The sequence below is a fragment of the Mauremys reevesii genome, linkage group 1 (genome assembly GCF_016161935.1).
Source record: "Mauremys reevesii isolate NIE-2019 linkage group 1, ASM1616193v1, whole genome shotgun sequence".
In the NCBI taxonomy this organism is placed as follows: Eukaryota; Metazoa; Chordata; order Testudines; family Geoemydidae; genus Mauremys; species Mauremys reevesii.
In genome coordinates this window covers 55092829-55114144 of record NC_052623.1, presented here as the reverse complement: position 1 = coordinate 55114144, position 21316 = coordinate 55092829, and the positions used below count along the sequence as shown (strand labels likewise).

At 44.5% G+C, this 21316-nt stretch overlaps 1 protein-coding gene across 7 annotated transcripts in view; it reads right to left on the bottom strand.

The window, feature by feature from the left end:
• NBEA (neurobeachin) overlaps positions 1-21316 on the bottom strand; it is an 831523-nt gene that overhangs the window by 480194 nt on the left and 330013 nt on the right. For 3 of the 7 annotated variants that reach the window (XM_039530859.1, XM_039530876.1, XM_039530893.1), the window contains exons 25-26: positions 11878-11901; positions 8273-8453 (exon numbers count right to left, since the gene is read on the bottom strand). In XM_039530859.1, coding sequence (XP_039386793.1) covers positions 8273-8453; positions 11878-11901 — 205 coding nt within the window. The remainder of the gene's footprint in view (positions 1-8272; positions 8454-11877; positions 11902-21316) is intronic. The other 4 variants (XM_039530902.1, XM_039530869.1, XM_039530912.1 and 1 more) reach the window with 2 other exon arrangements.

Sequence of the window (21316 nt, the reverse complement as noted above, 5' to 3'; positions counted from 1 at the left end):
AATAAATAGGCATCACAAATCTCTTAAATCATACTCTGGTGATACTGAGAAATTATTATGGTGACTTTTCCAATTTCACTCTGTTTTTGGTTAATCAGGTTCCTTAATTTTTTGACTAGTTGTCTTAAACAAGGCTCGTATTTAAAGCTACAAGAAGTTTGAAAAAGGCAAATTATTCCCCCATAACCGGAGTTCTTAGATTATGATCATGTTGTCCCTGTTGATCCACTATTTTTGGAAGCATACTCCTTAATGTTGCCAAAGCCAACCTTAACATTTGTTGTGGCTAGAAGACAGAAAAAAGGTAGGAATCAATGGTTACTTTCCATCACATCAGAGATTAGCAGCAGACTGCCACAAGGTTCCACATGAGGACTGACAATAGTAATTATCAGTGATCTGAAAAGGTGGGAGAACAGTGTTGTGGCATAATTTGCAACTGACAAAAATTATTCAGCTCAGTCAAGAACTGAGACGACTCTGAGGAATTTAAGAGGGACCTAGCCAAACTAGATAAACAACATGCAATATGATGGCAGATGGAATTCAACATTGATAACTTAAAGCAATGTACAACAAAACAGAACAATTTGAACTATGCTTGCTGCTTCTATGGTCCTACATCAATTGTAGCAATTTATCAAAAAGTGTTGGGCATCACTGTGGACAGCTCAGTGACTTTCTGCTCAATGCACAGCAGCAGACAAAAAAAATCTTCCCCAAAACCAAAAAATAAGGATATAAATATAGAATGCATAAGGAATAGCATGGAGAACAACACAGAAAATATTATAATGCTCTTATATAAATCAATGGTACAACCTCACCTGAAATAGCGTGCTCAGTCTTGGTCACCACATCTCAAAAATGATTTAAAGGGGTGATAGGTGACAAGTATAATTAGCAGAATGAGAAGACTCTTACTTGAACATAGATTGAAAAGATTGGGACTCTTACTATAAAGTGATTCAATTTTCCATTTAAAAATGGGACATGGGAGCCAGAAGGTAGAGGATACCCTTTTTTTTTTTGTCTTCCCACTTCTCCATCAACTTCCCTTATCCCTCCACCAAAATATTTCCTTGTAATATCCCAAGAAGTGTCTCATTTCTTCCACTTTGACCGTATGACTTAACGGTAGGATATTGGGCGGGGGGACACAGGAGACTGCTATCTGCAGCTCCAATACTTATTTTGGAAACTAGTTGTCACTGAGGTCAGGTGCACTTATTCTCACAGATTATACTGTTTGGTGTAACAGTTTATAATAGTGTGGGCAGGTTTGGTTCTGAACTAGCAGTGAGAACTCTGAAAAAACATGGTCAAGAATTCCCTTTTAGGGATCCCTACACTTGAGAAAATTATTCGAAGTAATAAAACACTCAAGGACAGTTGATAAATAGTTAATTAAAGACTGGGGAATTGCTCTTCTGAAATGAACTATCTTTAAAGCGGGGTTCTTTGTTCCATTGAGGTTCTGCAGCTCACTCCACGCCACTGAGTCTGGATCCTTCAAGGTCGCTTTCATTAAAAACATTTTTTTCACAGTCATAAGATCTAACAGCTTGGGAAAATAATTGATATAGCGTTGTTTATAGACAGCATGAAAACAACACAAAAAACGGTTACCCACCTTTTAGTAACTGTTGTTCTTCGAGATGTGTTGCTCATGTCCATTCAAAGTAGGTGTGCGCGCGCCGCATGCACACCAGCCGGAAGATTTTCCCCTAGCAGCATCCATAGGGTCGGCCCTGGCGCCCCCTGGAGTGGCGCCACTACAGCGCCCTATAAAGGGGCCTGCCAACCGTCCACCCCCTCAGTTCCTTCTTGCCAGCACTCCTACAGAGGGGCAGGAGGGTGGGTATTGGAATGGACATGAACAACACATCTCGAAGAACAACAGTTACTAAAAGGTGGGTAACTGTTTTTTCTTCTTCGAGTGGTTGTTCATGTCCATTCAAAGTAGGTGACTCACAAGCCTAACCTTAGGTGGTGGGGTCGGAGGTCACTGCTGACTGGAGTACTGCACGACCGAAGGTGGCATCATCCCTAGCCTGGTGCGTGATGGCATAGTGTGACGTGAACATGTGGATGGAGGACCACGTGGCAGCTCTACAAATCTCCTGAGTCGGGATCTGAGCCAGGAACGCCACAGAGGAGGCCTGCACCCTGGTAGAGTGGGCCGTAACCGGAGGAATAGGGGTTTTGGCTATACGATAGCATTCCCGTATGCAGGCCGTGATCCACGAAGAGATCGTCTGAGAGGAGACTGGGAGCCCCTTCATTCTATCTGCCACCGCGATGAAGAGCTGGGTCGACCATCTAAACGGCTTTGTCCGTTCAACATAAAAGGCAAGGGCCCTGCGGACATCCAGGGAATGTAGCCTCCGCTCCTTACCAGAAGAGTGTGGCTTTGGATAAAACACCGGTAGGAAGATATCTTGTCCCATATGGAATTGGGAGATGACTTTGGGAAGGAAAGTCGGGTGAGGTCTAAGTTGGACCTTGTCCTTATAGAAGACAGTGTACGGGGGTTCGGATGTCAATGCCCTGAGCTCTGATAACCTCCTTGCCGAGGTGATTGCTACAAGAAAAGTGACTTTGTATGACAGGTACAGCAGCAAGCATGAAGCCAGGGGCTCGAAGGGAGGACCCATGAGGGCGGAGAGGACCAGGTTCAAGTCCCAGGTAGGAGCTGGTAGACGGACATGCGGGAATAGCCTGTCCATGCCCTTAAGGAAACGACTAACCAGCGGGTTTGCGAACACTGAGGTGCCCCCTTCTCCCGTGTGGAAAACCAAGATGGCCGCTAAGTGAACTCGAACCGAGGAGAGGGAAAGGCCTAACAGTCTCAGGTGGAGCAGATAGTCTAAGATAACGGGAATTGGGGCCCGCAACGGTTCCTGCCCTCGCTGACTGGACCAGATGGAGAAGCGTTTCCATTTGTCCAGGTAGGTGGCCCTGGTTGAGGGTTTTCTGCTACCGAGCAGCACTTGTCTGACCTGTTGGGAGCATTGCATCTCCACCGGGTTCAACCATGGAGCAACCAGGCTGTGAGGTGGAGAGATTGCAAGTTCGGGTGGCGGAGGCAGCCCTGGTCCTGCATGATCAGGTCCGGCAGCAGGGGCAGCGTCAGGGGCGCTCTGGTGGACATGTGCAGGAGCGACGTGTACCAATGTTGGCGTGGCCACGCCGGTGCTATCAGGATTACATGGGCGTGATCCCTGCGGATCTTGAGAATTACCCTGTGTATCAAGGGAAATGGAGGAAAGGCATAGAGCAGCCATTCCTTCCACGACAGGAGGAAGGCGTCTGACAGAGACCGCGGGCTGTGGCCCCGGAGGGAGCAAAACCGCTGACACTTCCTGTTGTCCTTTGAAGCAAAGAGGTCTAATTGGGGACGACCCCAGAGCCGGAAGATTGAGTGCACGACGTCCCGATGAAGGGACCACTCGTGACCCCGGAAAGAGCGGCTGAGGGCGTCCGCCAGGCCGTTCTGTTCCCCCGGGAGGTAGAACGCCATCAGGTGGGTAGCATTCTGAACACAAAAGTCCCACAGCATGAGGGCTTCCCTGCACAGGGGAGAGGACAGTGCACCCCTCTGTTTGTTGATATAGAAGACCGCTGATGTGTTGTCCGTGAGGACTGAGACACACCTGCCGGCCAGGTGGGATTGGAAGGTAAGACAAACCAGGCGAACAGCTCTCAGGTCCCTGACATTGATATATAACTTGAGGTCCTCCTGCGACCACAAGCCCTGTGTCCTGAGATCCCCCAAGTGCGCTCCCCATCCCCGATCCGAGGCATCCGTCACCAGGGAGAGGGATGGTTGAGGGGTGACGAAGGGAACACCCAAGCACACCTTCTGTGGGTCGAGCCACCATTGGAGAGAGCTCAGCACCACCTGGGGAAGGGTCACCACTGAGTCCAGGGGATCCCTGGCTGGGCGGTATACCGTTGTTAGCCAGGATTGTAGTGGGCGGAGCCGGAGTCTGGCATGGCTCACCACGTAGGTGCATGCCGCCATGTGGCCCAACAGCTTGAGGCAGTTTCTTGCCATGGTGGTCGGGGCGAGGTGCAGACCGAGAATGATTTCGGACATGGACCGGAACCTGGACTCCGGAAGATACGCTCTGGTGTGTGTTGAGTCCAGGACCACCCCTATAAATTCTATCCTTTGGGTAGGAGACAGGGTGGACTTGGCCTCATTTAAGAGGAGGCCGAGCTTAAGGACGGTCCGCCTGATGAAAAGCACCTGAGCTTCCACCTGCTGCTTGGAGCAGATTTTTATAAGCCAATCGTCCAAGTAGGGGAATACCTGGATACCCCGCTTGCGTAGAAAGGCTGCCACGACTGCCATGCACTTTGTGAAGACCCTTGGTGTCGCCGATAGGCCAAACGGGACCACTGTCAACTGCAGATGGGCGTCGGCCACGACAAACCTGAGGTATCGACGGTGTCGTGGGATTATGGCAATATGGAAATATGCGTCCTTTAAGTCGATAGTGGCATACCAATCTCCTGGATCCAAGGAGGGAATGATCGAAGACAGGGAGACCATGCGGAACCTGAGCTTTTTCACAAACTTGTTCAGCCGCCACAAGTCCAGGATGGGTCTGAGGCCCCCTTTTGCCTTCGGTATTAGAAAATACCGGGAGTAGAAGCCTCTGCCCCTGAGCTCCTGAGGAACTTCCTCCACTGCCCCTGCTATGAGGAGGGACCGCACTTCCTGAATTAGAAGTTGCTCGTGAGAGGGGTCCCTGAAGAGGGACGGGGAGGTGGGCTGGTGGGGCGGGAGGGAGGAGAACTGGATAGAATATCCCCTCTCTACCGTGCGAAGCACCCAACTGTCCGACATGATTTGGGACCAGGCATGGTAGAAGGGGGACAGACGTGAACCAAAGGTAGGGAAAGAAGGATCCGCAGTCCTGATCGGTAGGCCGTCCTCGACCGTACCATCAAATATGGGGCCTAGGCCTCGACGACGGCCTCGGTTGGCCGGATGCCTGGCCGGAGGGGTGGTGCTAGTGGCACCTCCGCCCGTTCCTGCCCCGTCTGTGCCCAACCTCTGGATGATTCTGAGGCTGGTAAGGGCGCAGGGCTGCTTGCGGCCTAAACTGCCTACATTGGGTTGCCGGGGTACGCAGGCCTAGCGAGCGAAACGTAGCCCTCGAGTCCTTTAGACTATGCAGACGCTTATCCGTTTTGTCCGAAAACAGCATCTGCCCTTCGAAGGGGAGGTCCTGGATCGTCTGCTGGACCTCATAGGGGAGCCCCGCTCCCCACCTCATAACCAGACCTGTTGCCATGGAGCGTGAGGCTGAGTCCGCTGCAGCTAGGGCAGCCTGAAGGGAGGTTCAGGAGATGAGCTTTCCCTCTTCCACGAAGGCCAAAAACTCTGCCCTCGGATCCTGGGGAAGGAGCTCGGTAAACTTCGACATGGCCGAACATGTGTTATAGCCATATCGGCTTACGACAGCCTGTTGGTTGGCTATTCGTAATTGAAGGCCTGCCGTGGAGTACACCTTTCTACCAAAGAGGTCGAGCCTTCTGGTGTCCCTGTTCTTTGGCATCGAACCTTGAAACCTCTGACGCTCCCTTTGGCTGGCCGCGTCTACCACCAGGGAGTCCGGGGAACGGTGGGTGTACAAATGCTCATGCCCCTTCGAGGGCACAAAATAACGCCTCTCTGTTTTCTTGGCAGTAGGGGCCAATGAGGCTGGTGTTTGCCATAAGATGCGGGACGTGTCCTCTATGGTCTTGATCAACGGCAGGGCCACCCTGGATGGTCCAGATGGAGCCAGGATGTCCACTACCGGATCTATGTCCACCTCAATTTCCTCAGCCTGGATTGCGAGGCTCTGAGCCGCTCGCCTGAGCAGTTGCTGAAGGACCCTAGAGTCTTCCAGGGCCAGTGCTGTGGCCGTGCCCGTGACCGCCTCATCCGGGGAAGAAGAGGAGGAAATCATTTGGCTCAGCCCGTCCTCCGGCACTCCCAGCCCGTCGGGGTCCGGCGGCACACGGTACTGAGGTTGTGGGGCCGGTGTCGGTTCCAAATGCGGCTGGTACCGGGGACTCCAATGAACGGCTTGGCGTGTCTGGCGGCACCTGTTGAGCATGAACCGTGGTTGTTGCCAGTGCCGATGCCTGGCTAGGGGCTGCTGAACTTAGATGCGGCACACCCCTGCCTGGCGACAGTGCCGGTGGAGGAGGCAACTGCGCTGGGGCCATCGATGCCGAGGAGACTGAGGCCGACCTGGCGCGAGGACCAAACGCCTGGCCCACCAACTGGTGGTAGGCCCAAGGGGTCCAAAAGGGCCACTGAGAGGGCGGTTGCCATTCCTGCTGCCACTGAGGTGGGTGCCGCTGGTGGCTCACCCCCGAAGTTGATCTCCTGCTCCGCGACCGGTTGGAGCAACAGGAGTCCGCCTCTGAGTCTGAGGTCTCTGAATAAGAGGACCTGGGGGGAGCGGCACCCGTCGTCGCCGGGGAGCAGCGCGGAGGCGGGGAGCTGTCTCTCTGGTCCGGTGCTGCCCGGGTGGCGCGGGATGGAGAGGGAGGCGACAGAATAGCCGGCTTGCCCCTAGACTGTACTGGGGGACGAGCTATGGTCGGCAACTCCCTGCCACGATGCGGGGAGGCCGGTACCGGGAGTCTCAGCAGGTCTGAGGCCGCCTCGAATGCCTTCAGCATCGAGGGGGGACACACGTCTCTGCTAAGGCCCAGGGATGATGGTCGCTCTGGACTCGACCACCTTCTCTCTGGTGCGGGAGTCGACGGAGCATCCGGGGGCTGTAGCCGAGCCTGTCCACTTGTACCAGCGGACGGCGTCGGCCTGTGGAGGTCCTGGAGGGGCGATCGCTCCCTCATCGACCTCTTCTTCTTAGCGGACACCAGGGAGGGCGAGCGGTGCCACACTGAGGCCGACTTCTTATGACCCGACTCCCTCCGGTGCCGAGTTTTAGAGGATTTGGGCTGGGCCCTAAGTCCTGAAGCCGGTGCCGGGGCGCTCCACACCAATGATGACGTGCTGGGCACCGCGTCAGCCGGCTCTGGGTCCGAAGGTGGCCGCAAAGCAGCCTCCATCAGAAGAACTCTAAGTCTTTGTGCTCTGTCTTTGAGAGTTCTGGGACGGAAGCCCCTGAAAATAGTGCACTGGTCCCTTTGGTGGCTCTCCCTGAGGCACCGCAGACAAGCAGAGTGCGGGTCACTCTTTGGCATGAATTTTCCGCAGTCCTTGCAGAGTTTAAACCCGGGAGACCCGGGCATGCCCTGGCGGGGCGACAAGTAGGTTGGGGGGGGGAACCCCCAATAGCAAGAACTATGTACAACTAATGTAGATAGACTAACTATATACATGAACTATATACACGAGGTTTTTTGGACACTGCTAAACTTGCTATCAGCAAGCGAAGTTCCAGCTAGCCGTCACCGGCAGGCCCCTTTATAGGGCGCTGTAGTGGCACCACTCCAGGGGGCGCCAGGGCAGACCCTATGGACGCTGCTAGGGGAAAATCTTCCAGCTGGCGTGCACGCAGCGCACACACACCTACTTTGAATGGACATGAACAACCACTCGAAGAAGAACCAAATTTGCCATCGTATTGCATGTTGTTCATGTAGTTTGGTTAGGTCCCTCTTAAATTCCTCATAGTCTTCTCAGTTCTTGACTGAGCTGAATGATTTTTTGTCAGCAACAAATAATGCTGCAATTAATTTGAAAAGACAATATTTTCAAGATCTGCTGCCAATGAGAAAGATAATGAGAAAACATGGGGTCACAGTTCTTCATACCTTTTCAAAGAATGTTTTCATTTACAAATCTGTGTACACATAGCCCAAACTATCACTGTTTGCTAGATGCTTTACAGGCACACGGCTGAGGTGTATTCTCCCAAAAGAGGGGATCTGCAGAGGCAATTCTCAGAGAACCAAAGACCATGATGAAAAATCTTACAACAGAAGAGCAGCACAGCAGATCAGTGTTTGAGGGAAACAGTAATTTTCCTACTTTCACTAGTTTTCTTGTATTAATATTTTGCTGTCCTACAACGTGCTTTACAATTTGAATTTCATCAATGACAACTATGATTCTCATCTATTTTTGTGCTTCAATAGAACCATCATAACTATTGTAACAAGTCATTAAACACTCTGTGGTACTTTAGTCTATCACATCATAGTCAGAACCAGGTTAATTCCTACTTTTATTCATTGTAGCCTTAGCTCATTGATCTGTAAGTAATTGTATGTGTTGTTCTATAAGACTTACCCAGCCTTAGGCACTGTCGCATTAAGCCTCCAGAAGACATGTTTTTTTCAGCTTCAATCTCACTGAAGTTTAGAGAACTGGCAAATACCAGTACATCAACCATAGCCATCAGACGGCTCAGGAAAGTCACTGCTGTCTCTGCTGACATTCCTTGTGTCACTTCAATATTTTCCAATTCAGTCTTTAAGAGAAAATAATTATATTAGACTTAACAACTTCAAACAACAAACATAGTACACCCACATCTCAATTTTAATTGTTAACAATAAATAAGTAAATGAGAAAAATTACAAAAAAACCTATTTCCTATATTTAGGGTTGGCAGAATTCGTTTTTTGTTTCTTTGTTTTTTTTACTATAAAACAATATTAGCCATCAAAATTATAAGACTGTTTCTATTTTTATTTTTATAGTTGCTGGAAATTAAAGGGGTGTAGTGTTGGCTTAGGGTAGCATTGGCTACAAGGGGCTCCCTGTGTAGATGTGGGGTTCAAGGCACCAGGGCCCATGGTGCAGGGGAGGCTGTGGTCCTGGCTTGGTGGAACAGAGGCTCCTGCCCAGGGTTGCAAGGAGGATGATCCCATGGCTATGGGATGATGCTGCCGAACAGTTCCTGCCCAGGGATGACTGTTACATTCCTGGCTGGTGAGTGAGTGAGCAGGACCATGACAGCGGAGCTGAAAAGGGCTCCCTGAACAGCTGTGGGGCTGGTGACACCTGATCCTGGCAGATGCAAGGTACAGGGAAGTCTGTGGTTCTGATGGAGCAGGGCAGAGCAGAGACCCTCAGCCAGGGCTATGAGAAGATGTCATTGTCCCCAGCCACGGGAGAGGCCACCCTGCTACTGAATGGCTCCTGCCTGGAGCAGGGTGGCCTCCTCCTTGCAGTCTTGGCTGGGGGTGTCTACTCAGGCCCGCCAGGTCTTCAGCGTTCTCAGCACCTTGCACCTGAAGGGATCCAGTGTCACTGGCTCAGTGGCAGCACAGAGACCTCTCTGCAGCCCCGCTGTCATGACCCAACTCCTGTGACAGCAGTTGATGCCTGATTCTTAGCAGTACAGGGGGAGGGAGAGGCTGCACTCTTGCTTTTACCAATCACTCTATTTTTCACTGGTTTCAGTACGTCAGTTTAAATCAACATTTATCAAAATATATTGATTAAAATTGAATCCTGCCAAGCCTATCTATATTTGTGTCAATGCAAATTACTTATGAGTGAACTTAAACATAATGGAGTGGGAAGATGAATTCACACTTGCATGCTGTAATAGGTATTATGAAGTCTAATATCTGTGAGAAAACTATTAGTATTTACATAGAACCAAACTGTGGCCCAGCTAGCACAGCTGTGCAAAGCACAAAGGAGTGCATGGTGCCCCTTTATGTCTCTGAGCAATCTAAGTGCATGACAGCACAGGAAGGAAAATGGGCTCTGCAGAGCTGCTATGTCTCCACCTGCCCCTACGCACATAGATGGGTGAGAAAAGTGGAATGGGGTGGGAACTGGGCAGAGTCTTAGCATATCGCTGACGTGTAGTTGGAGCGAAGGAATGTACGCTGTACTGGGCATAAACCTAGCACAGTTTATTCCCTTCCTGGATCAGCAGGCGAGGGAGTTTACTCCCTCCCTGTTGCTCCAGTGAGGGAGGAAATCATGCCAGGTTTATACTTGGTGCAGCATACATTCCACGTGGAATCACAATCTCCACCTTGGGCTGCCCCTTAGTCTAGGCTCATGGAAAAGCCACTCCTGAGTCTGCAATTGTTTCATAAATGTAAAAAATGGTTATGATTTAGCGTAACATTTTCAAAAGTGCCTAAGTGACTGGAGCCTGAGCCTCATTTTCATACTGAGTTAAGCTCTTAGGGACAGATTTTTAAATTTATTTAGGTGTCTAAATATGCAGGTAGGTGTCTAGTGAGATTTACAAAAGTGCCTAGGAAGCCAACTTCCATTAAAATCTCTGAAAATTTGGTGCCTAGGTGCTTTTGAAAATCCCATGAGGTGCCTATCTGCATCTTCAGGCACCTAAATACCTTGGCTTTAGGAACCTAAGTCTCACTGATAATCAATGGGACTTAAGTTCCTAGGTCTTTTTTGAAAATGGGACTCAGGTGCTTGTGAAAATTTTAGCCTTTTGGTTCCAGTTTCAGGGATTCTGTAAGACAAATAAGGAGCTTAAAATATATTATTTTGTCCTGTTATACACATTTCTTTCCATAACAAGAATAAAGAAAATTCTTTTAAAACCTTTTATTTCCCTATTGCTGAGAATTTAATGTCCTCAGTGAACAGTAACTTGTTGAAATAGTTGTTTAGGTTTAACAGCATACCAACAGTGCCAATAATGCCAAACAATATTAAGAAAACAATTGTTCTGACACGTGAAAGGTATAATGTATCTTTCTATCATCAGAATGATAGATAACATTGCAAGACATGTCAGTTACATGGGTATTCTGGGAAGTGTTGTTACTATTTAAAATCTGTCCAGCAAGACAAAACAAATGATACGATGACAATTAGACCTTTGAAACACCATTTCCCTTTGAAGGACTGCCACTAGCACTCCTCTAGGCAGTTATTCCCTGCTATTTTATGTTATTTTTCTACCGTGACCCCCCTTGTCATAGTAGAAGAAACATTATTAATTCACATAGAAAAGTAGCAAATTGTTTATATATAAAACACTTACACAAATGAAATTTAAACTGAAGAAGCCATATCTGAATAGCAAGAAGCCATGACTGGGTGTGAATTAGTAGGCTGCTGGTGCAATTCTCAGGTGGTTATAGAATTATCCATGGCCTTTGGACTCACCTCAATAATCACCAGAAATATGCACCAATGGTTTATTAGTGGACTCCCTGTTGTGGATTATTGCTATAATACAATTATTTATATTGTACCATATACATTTTCTTAAGGAAGTAGATCTTTTATTTCCCAATGTCAAATGTCCAGGTTTATTTTTACATGAAATAGTAAATCCATGTAAAAGCATGTTTTATAGGATAGTTTTTACATGATTTTTGATAGCATTACATAGAAGAAAAAATTTGAATTTTCTTTAGGAAATCTCCCTAAATGCTGCCAATTCGCTATAAAGACAATAAATAGCCTTCTATTAGGTCTAATTACTATAATTAAATCCACCTCTTAAAGGTAACATACTAGAATGTATTCTAACTACATTTAAGAGACATTTTCTTGTTTAGCAAACTGTTTTCAGAAGCTAGAATGTTTTAGAATGGTATGGTAAAACTCATGCTTACTATGTAAATTTTAAAAGGACTAACTAAATTCCCAGATGGTTATATGTCCAGAGTTTGAACTAAATCAGATTTTCACAGCAGACGGACACTTCTGCAACTTATATTAGATCATAGGCATGTCTAACTTTGACTTGGTAGTTTACAATAAGCAGAATATAATCATTAGCCAATGCATTAAATTACACTAAGATAAACATTTCAGGAAAAGTCCATAAATGCACTTAATTTACTCCTGACCATATCCTATAATATGGCGTGATTTTTTTAAAAGCCAAAATGTCAAATTATCAAAAATAATAAAGTTTGAAAAACGTAAAAACTGAAACTTACAGCAGTAATACTAACCTTAGAACCCTGGACATGCAATAGACAAAACAGACAACAGATTACAACAATAAAAGAAAAAGAAAATTATTAAAGTTAACTGAAAATACAATGTAAAATTGAAACAAAGTAATATCTTCGAATCAGACCTTTATCTGATTAATTTATAATAGGAATAAACATTGCATCTTAGAAAGTGAACATCTGAAAACAAAGACTTCAAAAATAACTAAACTGCAAACAGTATGGACTTAAAATCTAATCTTTTAATTTGATTATACAGTTCCTTTCCACATTGATCCATCCAAACTGAAAGACATTTTAAATATGTACATGGAAAAAATGTATAGGATGTTAGTAATGTATACCCACTGTCGAATTTTACTTGTTATATAAATCACAGAAGTACATGACATAATTGTGCCATTCTCCAGCCAACTGAAACTGAAAAAAGCAAATCCAGCCTCAGTATTTATGATTTGAGAGATAAATCATATGTATAAAATTAAATTGACAAAACATATATATATAAATCATAAGAAAAAAAATGGTTGATTCTTTAGCCATAATGCTTTTTGGACTGGAGCACCACAAGATACCTTGTTACATACACCAGAGTTGTGCACAATTTTCAAACCTAATCCCAAACTGTACTAAACATTTGAATGATTTTGAGCCACCAGTGGAAGTCCAAGTTTTGGATCAACTCAGGAATTTAGGGCTAGTCCCAATGATTAGCAGTTCTGCAAGGTTTCTTGCAGGTTTTAGTTTCAGTCAGAACCCTCTCCCCACAAGAGGTGTGTCATTTAGTTGTCAGGAGCCATAGTTTTTAAAACTAACGATTTTTTGGGCTTTTACGATTTTAAATCCCCAACCTGTTAAACCTTATAGGGTGGGTGCTGAGCAAGCAGGGCATCTAAAAATTGAGGGACCCAAAATCACAAGTCATTTTTGATAATTTAGGTCCTAACTACCTTGGAAAATGGAGGTGGAAAAATAGAAGACTACTGCACCTCTAGCACTGAAGACAATTTAAGGTAGTCAGTATTAAAATGTAATATATTACTAACAGTTACCACACTGTGATATCTGTTGTTTCCTTGTAAACAGAACAAAATCTTGGTGCCTCAGATGTCATGATGTTGTACACAAATGCAGCACAAGATAGATTCTCCAGGTATGAGAGTAAAAAAAAAACTAGTTTTAAAGAATATTTTAATACTGTCATAATTCAGATGGCACATTTTTGAAACCAAAAGCATTACAACTATGTTACGCTAATAGTGCCATTGCAGTATCAACTCCAGCAAAATGAGAAGGAAGTTCTCTTTTCTTTTTTGGTAGAAAACTGTGTCTAACCATCCTTTCACATGTGGAAGTTCAGGTCTTGGTCTGGACTCTGAAGCTTAAACCCATCTTTGGGACCCAATGACATTTTTCTTTAGATTCCTCGACAGGTGAAATCCGGGTCCCATTACATCAATGTCATAACACCCACTGATTTCAATGGGACAAGGGTTTGACATTAGGTTCACTGAAGCCCTGTTTGATCCCAAAACCTTCAATTTTATCCTTTAAGCCACATCCTTAAATCCCTGGTTATGGCTGTCATTTTATATTAACTAATGACTAGCTGGAACTGTCAGTCTGTCCACATCATGCTTTAACTGGCAACATCTGTTGCTGTTAACAAAACGAATTTTTCATAATCCTTACTCCCTTTCCTGAATGCCCTTTGTCTTGTTTTGCATTTTCACATTTTGTCTTATATGGTTGCAAAAATTTTAGGGCACACAGTGTCGTCTTTGTATTTATAAAATGTCATGTACATTTGAGACACCAAAAATAGTTTAAGTGCTAAAAAGATATATATTAGCATCTCCCAGTGCAAGGCCTTTGAAGGATTACCTCAGTCCCTGCTAGGCCAATGAGCAGTAGACTAGGACTGGGAAATGAACTCTTTCTGGCATATTATCATAAAATAACATTATTAGATCAAATGCTTACCATTTTTATTTATTTTAGTATTTTCATGTATTATTTCATATATCCTATTGGAAATTAAAAGGGGCCTATCCTTGGCTCTAGGCAATTTTTATACTAAATCACATGCAATCCCCCCCAACAAACAAAAAACCTACCAGCAACTACGTTAAAAGCAAATTGTTAAAGTTACAATGTCAAGCACTCAAATTAAGCAACACCAGAATATTTTGCCTGTGACAACTTTATTTCAGCCGTCTTGTGTGTATGCATTATGATACAGTCTTTAATTATACGATCACCTACTACGTTTTCCACAAGTGCCCTGCCTCAATTGACTGCATGGAACAGATGGTGCTCATTTAATAAGCAGAAATTCAATATTTTGTTGTATCTTCATTTCCTCAAAGTGTATCCCTAGACCTTATTTACTCTACACTATCCAAAAATCGCTCTGAAGACACTATTAATAATTTCCTCATGGGCTTCTCTATGGTGCTCCTCACTAGAGTGTTTCACAAACATTAATGAATTTATTTTCATAACAACTCTGTGACATGAGGGTTATGATCAGCTCCCTATCTATAAAATGGGGATGAAGCACAGAGATGTTGAAGTCCACAAATATCTGCTAACTTTGGGTGCCCAATTTGAGACATCTAGAACCTGATTTTTCCAAATTCTTAGCATTATATAGCACTTCATATCTTCAAAGCACAGCTCCCACTGAGGTCAGTTCCAGTAGGAAATGACCACTTATTAAAAGTTGGGTTAAGGAACTTGCCTAGCATCACACAGAATCGAATCCTCCAGAGCAGCATTCAACTACCTTAACAAAGAGACTGTCCTTTCCATTCCTGTAACCCCCCTGCCATATTCCCAATACACCTTCCAATTTCAGCAACAAATGGAGTAGGGGTCCTACCAAAAACAATTTCCTTCACTACACAACCCTGATTCATTCCCGGAGCAGGTCCATCCTCTGAACTGAATGAGGCAGGGATCCTGTGGAAAGAACAGTATGTGATCACGTAATTGGAGACTATCATAATGCATATACACAAGAGGACTGATTAAAGTAACATAGGTAACCTTAATTCTGGAATTTCCTAACTTCTGGATGCTTGACTTTGCAACCTTAATACTGACCTTTTAATACACAAAGGGTTTGTGTGTGTATAATTTCTTAGGTTTTAAAAAAGCAAACTAAAAAACCCCCATATTAACAACCATATAGAAAAAGTATAGACAAGGGCAATGAAAATAATTAAGGGCATTGAACAGCTTCCATATGAAGGGAGATTAGAAAGACTAGGACTAATTCAGTTTGGACAAGAGGTGACTAAGGGATGTGATAAAGGTCTATAAAATCATGAATGGTGTGAAGAAAGTAAGTGTTATTTATGCCTTCACATAACACAAAAACCAGGGGTCACCCAATGAAATTAATAGGCAACAGGTTTAAAACAAACAGAAGTCCTTCTTCACACAGTCAAACTCTGGAACTTGTTGCCAGGGAATGTTGTGAAGCCCAAAACTGTAACTGGATCAAAAAAAGAAATGGATAAATTCACCATCAGTGGCAGTTAGCTAAGATGGTCAAGGATACAGACTCATGTTCTGGGTGTCCTTAAGCCTCTGACTGTCAGATGCTGGGACTGGACAACAGGTTTACTGGATTATTGTCCCGTTCTGCTCATTTCCCTTGAAACATCTGGCATTCGCCACAGTTGGAAGACAGGTTATTGGGTTAGATGGACCATTGGTCTGACCCAAAATGGCCATTCTTATGTTCGTATGGTTCATCAGCAGGATAGGGACCATTCAATCCACTGCACAAACCTCTGCCACCTCAACCAATGGAATAACTGATCTCAGTAGTCAGTTGCCATCTGCTATGTGGACCAGCACTAGAGGAGGATGGACAATTTGCCAGTTTTCACGGAGAATGATAGCAGAGGAATGGTGGAGACTCAGGAATTGTGGGTCCCATTCCATGCCCCGGAGAGGAGTGTATTCTAGTGGGCACAGACTCTTCTGTCCATTTCCTATGTGACCCCTTCTGCCCCTCCCCTCCAATCTGTCCCTGTCCCAGTCCTGACCCTCCACCACCCCTCATCCCAGTTCCATTCTCCACATTTCAGGCTTCTCATCCCAGTCCCTGTCTCCTTGCCCAGCAAGTCATATTCTTCCTCCACCGTCCCAATTTCTTTCTGCCCAGTCTCCTTGCCCAAGTATTTCCAGTTCCCTCCTCTCAATTCCTCATCCCATCTTTCTCCCCTACCCTGACCTCCAGTTGTGCAGCCCGCATCATCCCTGTCCTAATCTCCATCCCCGGGCTCCTTATTCAATCTCACCGTCCCCTCTCCACCATTTTCTTGCCCAGTTTCTTTGCCCAGAGAATCCCAGTTCTGCCCTCGCATCCTGGTTCTTTGTCAGATTGGTTTCCCTTCCTTTTAACATCTTCCTCCTGCCCCCACTGGTTTTCAGTCCCAGTCTCTCCCCCTCCCCCAATCTCATCAAATTTCAGTGTACGCCAACACCTACTGGTTCCTTCTGTTTCCATCCCCAGCTCCCAGTCCCCATGCCCAACCAATCCCAGTTTCCTGCCTGCTCCCAGACCCAGTAGCCTTCCAGCCAGTCTCAGTCTCTATTCCAGCTCTCAGTTCCATGTCTGAACTTTTAAAAGAAAAAGTCACTAGAGTTTTACCAAGAAAAGGCTGCAAGAATTTCTGAACATGGGCAAAACAATGCATTTTTCCCTACTTTTGTTTTCAGAATTGACTGAACCAGAAATTCAACTTGAGACAGACATCCAGCATGGAAAATTTCACCCCAAGTCATTAAAGTTTGGCAAAGTTATAAGCCACTGAGAACAGGGTCTTATAATGGGAAATGTCAGATGTCTCCCCCTCCCTCCTGCCACGTGGCCTTGAGGGAAAACTGTAGCAAGCCAGTTAGAGAGTTCAGCAAGTAGTGGTATAAGCAGCCAAAGCAGGAAGCTTTGGTCATTTGCACACTCAGAGAACTTTCTACAGTTTTGACTGCACTTTTTCTGCCCTGAGTTGATTGGCTGCTTGCTCCAATCCTTCCCCTACATCCCCTCACAATCTTTTCACATCAGCTTCACTCCACATTTGACGCTCTTACCAGGGCCTGTCTCCATCATCTCTCTTACCTCTTCCCCTCCTAAATAACCTCACCCCCTCTCCAAAAAAGAGACATTTGCCGCCATCACATAATTCACTATGGTTTTGTGTTATACCCCTTTCCCCACCCTGTTCTCTGGGGCAGGGACCACCTACTATTCTATGTTTATACAGTGCCTAGCACTCTTGATTGCCCCGTAGGGGACACCATCATAAACACGATTAATAATAAATAATATAAAAATAACTTTACAACATAGTTTGAATGTGGTATTTTTAAATTTACTTCAAGGTTCTGCTGCCATGAAGAAACCACTCTTACCTGAATTTATTGAAAATGTACATTTATTTAGTATCAAGTGAATGCAGGAAATGGGAAACAGCAATGTGATCTACATCTTAAAGATTAGTTTCAATTTTTATTTATTTATTTTAACAAATGAACCCAATTTAGGATTTTACTTTTGGGAGAATCGTTTTTCCTTATGCTCTAATTTCACTTTTCTCAAGGATGTACTAATTTGGATGATGATGAACTGAATGTGAGTTATGCAATACGACCAGGACTGAGCCCTGGCTTACTTATTTTACCCTTAGACGGTCCAGGTTGGAAAAACACTGTGGTTCTCATTTTCTCCATCTTTTAAACTTTTCTTTTTGAATTTCTACTTTCCCTTCTTCTGTGTCCACTGCAATATGGGATAGATACAGGGCTTTGTTGGAGTGTTTTAAAATTAAAACTGTTGATATCAGCTGCTCTACACATCTCTTGGCATACAATACTCTGCTTTCAGCTGATCCCTACAGATTCACAGCAGATAGCTCTGCAATGATTCAATCTCTTCCAGAACTGGAGAGCAGAAAATTGAGTCCAAAGCTGACAACTGATGTAACTACACAGAGACCCCTTGCTGTGGCTTTAATGAGCTAATTTTGACTAGACTGTACCTAGTTATGCAAATAAAAAGATAGCAATACCATAATGAAAATTTAGGTGAGTACAACATAGCCATTCTTATGACTGAGCTTTCTACTTCATCACGATTGCTACAGCAGGTGATATCAGAAAAAGAGCACCTCCAAATCCACTCCACTGATTATGAGACTTGTCATATAGTAATGCAGCAGAAAGCATGCTGGGGAGCTCTGGAATCTCAAAGGCAGTTAGCTCCTGTTCTGACTTCCTGAAAACCAGCTTGTAAGAAAAACAGTTAATTAAAGACAAGGCAATATTAGTGTGGCCAGAAGGTGATTTTTCTAGGAAGAATTAGCATATGATTATTGCAACAGAGTCCTGAACTATTCTTGATCAAATCTGAGCCTATTCTCAGGTCTGACGTCATGTTTTCCTATCTACTGGTTGCATGCATACTAAAGGAAAAAGTTTCCAACTTGGGTGCCTGAAATAGTTGATCATATTATGCTTCCACTGAAATCAATAACATTTACAGATACCCAGCACCTCTAAAAAAAAAATCAGGCCACTTACATGTTTAATATGGAGTTAGGTGCCTAACTTCAGGCAGTAAAGTTTGACATTTTTTGCCATATAGAAATTAGGCACCTTAGATCATTCCAGAGCCCTTTCAGGATGCAAAGAGCCAACCAGGACTATACTAAGTCACCTCAAGGAAATTCTTTTGTTAATATGCTACATAACATGTTGTGTATTGGAGAACAGCTGTGGTTACTTTGTTATAAATTTATTAGGCCTACGTTACACCAAATAACTGTAAAGTAGAGGTGTTTGGGGGATTTTCCAATGAAAGATGGTTTGTCAGAAAATACCCATCTGTTGACCCCAAAATGTTTCCAAGAACATAAGAACGGCCATACTGGGTCAAACCACAGGTCCATCTAGCCAAGTATCTTGTCTTCTGATAGTAACCAATGCCAGGTGCTTCAGAGGAAATGAACAGAACAGGTAATCATCAAGTGATCCGTCCCTTGTCGCCCATTCTCAGCTTCTGGCAAACAAAGACTAGGGACACCATCCCTGCCCATCCTGGCTAATAGCCATTGATTGGCCTATCTCCATGAACTTACCTAGTTCTTTTTTGAACCCTATTATAGTCTTGGCCTTCACAACATCCTCTGGCAAAGAGTTCCACAGGTTGGCTGTAAGTTACGTGAAAAAAATACTTCCTTTTATTTGTTTTAAAACTGCTACCTATGAATTTCATTTCATGTCCCCTAGTTCTGAAGTAAATAGCACTTCCTTATTTACTTTCTCCATATCAGTCATGATTTTACAAATCTCTATCATATCCCCCCTTAGTTGTCTCTTTTCAAAGCTGAAAAGTCCCAGTCTTATTAATCTCTCCTTATATGGAAGCTGATCCATGAGAGGACCTTCCCTCTTAACCCATGACACCTTTCTTTGCTGAAGAGCCTTTGCTGAGGGATCTTGTCAAAGGCTTTCTGAAAATCTAAGTACACTATGTCCACTGGATCCCCCTTGTCCACATGCATGTTGACACCCTCAAAGAATTCTAGTAGATTGGTGAGGCATGATTTCCCTTTACAAAAACCATGTTGACTTTTCACCAACAAATCATGTTCGTGTGTGTGTGTGTGTCTTGACAATTCTGTTCTTTACTATAGTTTCAACCAGTTTGCCCAGTACTGAAGTTAGGCTTACTGGGCATTAATTGTCGAGATTGCCTCTGGAGCCTTTTTTTAAAAATTGGTGAATACCATTTGGTCCTCTCTTTAGTTTTTTTTCTTTGCTCCTTCCTGCTCATGACCTAAATGAAATTCAAGCTTTAGATGCTCAACTCCTGCATTGCTAATGGGAAACAGCTAAGTGAAAGAGATCCTCTTCCCCCTTTTATAAATGATAGCTAGACTCAAGGGAAGAATAATTTGTATCCTGTGGCTCTTATTAACTACTATCAAAAGATCAGATTCTTAAGAACTGATTTTTTTAACAGGTACAACATTCTGGATTGTAAGGGAACTAGGAAGCTCAAGAGACACACTCATCATATAGATCAAACCAAAGAGAAACCTGAATCTATAAAGGAACTGAAATGTTTGTGAGGTTCAAGAAATGAACTACAAACACCAACAACTCTCTCTTTTTGAGACTGAGTAAATGCTGGATTAAACATAGCTAGGTAAAAAAATCTGTATCACAACTATGAAACTAGAAAAGCAACTAACTACCTGTCTTTCCATCATAAACTAATGATCAGATAGGATGACAAGTGTTAATTATTTTTTTCTTTTTTGCCCAGGGACGGTGTCCCTCTTCACATTTCTTTATGTTTGGTCAAAAGATAAAATACACTGGGAGTCAGATTCACTAATGCTGTTAAAAGGAAGGTGTAAATTAAAAGTACTGTGCCACAAGGTTAAATCACTGGAAAGAAGGCATGTGATATTAATATTTTAAAGCTTCAAAATGGGCACACAGATTTCAAGTGAGAAGTACTATAAATGCCTTGATACCTGTCACAAATATGGTTGAAAAATACAGTTACAAAACAATGAAGTAAAATACACATAGCATATGAATTCATTCTTTTTGATAAACTGAATAAGCACATATCTAGTGTGATCAGGGCTGGTGCAACCATTTAGGCGACCTAGGCAGTCGCCTAGGGCGCTAGGATTTGGGGGGCGCCATTTTCTTCAGCAGCGACTGTGGTGGCCAGATCTTTGGCCACCCCGGTTGCCGTCGGCATTTAGGCAGAGGGAGCTGGGGCAGGGGAGCGCAGGGAGGGCCTCCTGCAGCAAGGGGGGGCAGTTAGGGTTAGGCGCCACAAGCTTGGGAGGCGGGAGAAGTGAAGCAGTGACGCCGTGCTCAGGGAGGAGGCGGAGCAGGGGTGAGCTGGAGCAGGGGGGTGCCTCAGGGCGGAGGGTGGGGGTTAGGGAGCTGCAGCAGCGGAGGTGCCTCAGGGCAGAGGGGGGAGTCTCTCTGTCTGCCATGCTGTCTCCCCTCCCTCAATTTGTGCTGCCTTGTAGAGTGTGAGGCTACATTAAAAAAAATGTGTTAACTCTTTAGGGATCTGAGTGCTAGTTCATCATTTAGCAGTAAGGCATTCCCTGGGAAATATCCCATCCTCTGACTTCGCCACCTCAACCAAGCTTCACAATCATCATTGCTGTGTATAGTATTAAATTGTTTGTTTAAAACTTATACTGTGTGTGTATATTACATATATATATATATATATATATATATACACACACACACACACACACACATAATATAAAATATAGTCTTTTGTCTGGTGAACATTTTTTCCCTGGAACCTAACCCTCCTATTTATATTAATACTATGGGGAAATTGGATTAGCTTAACATT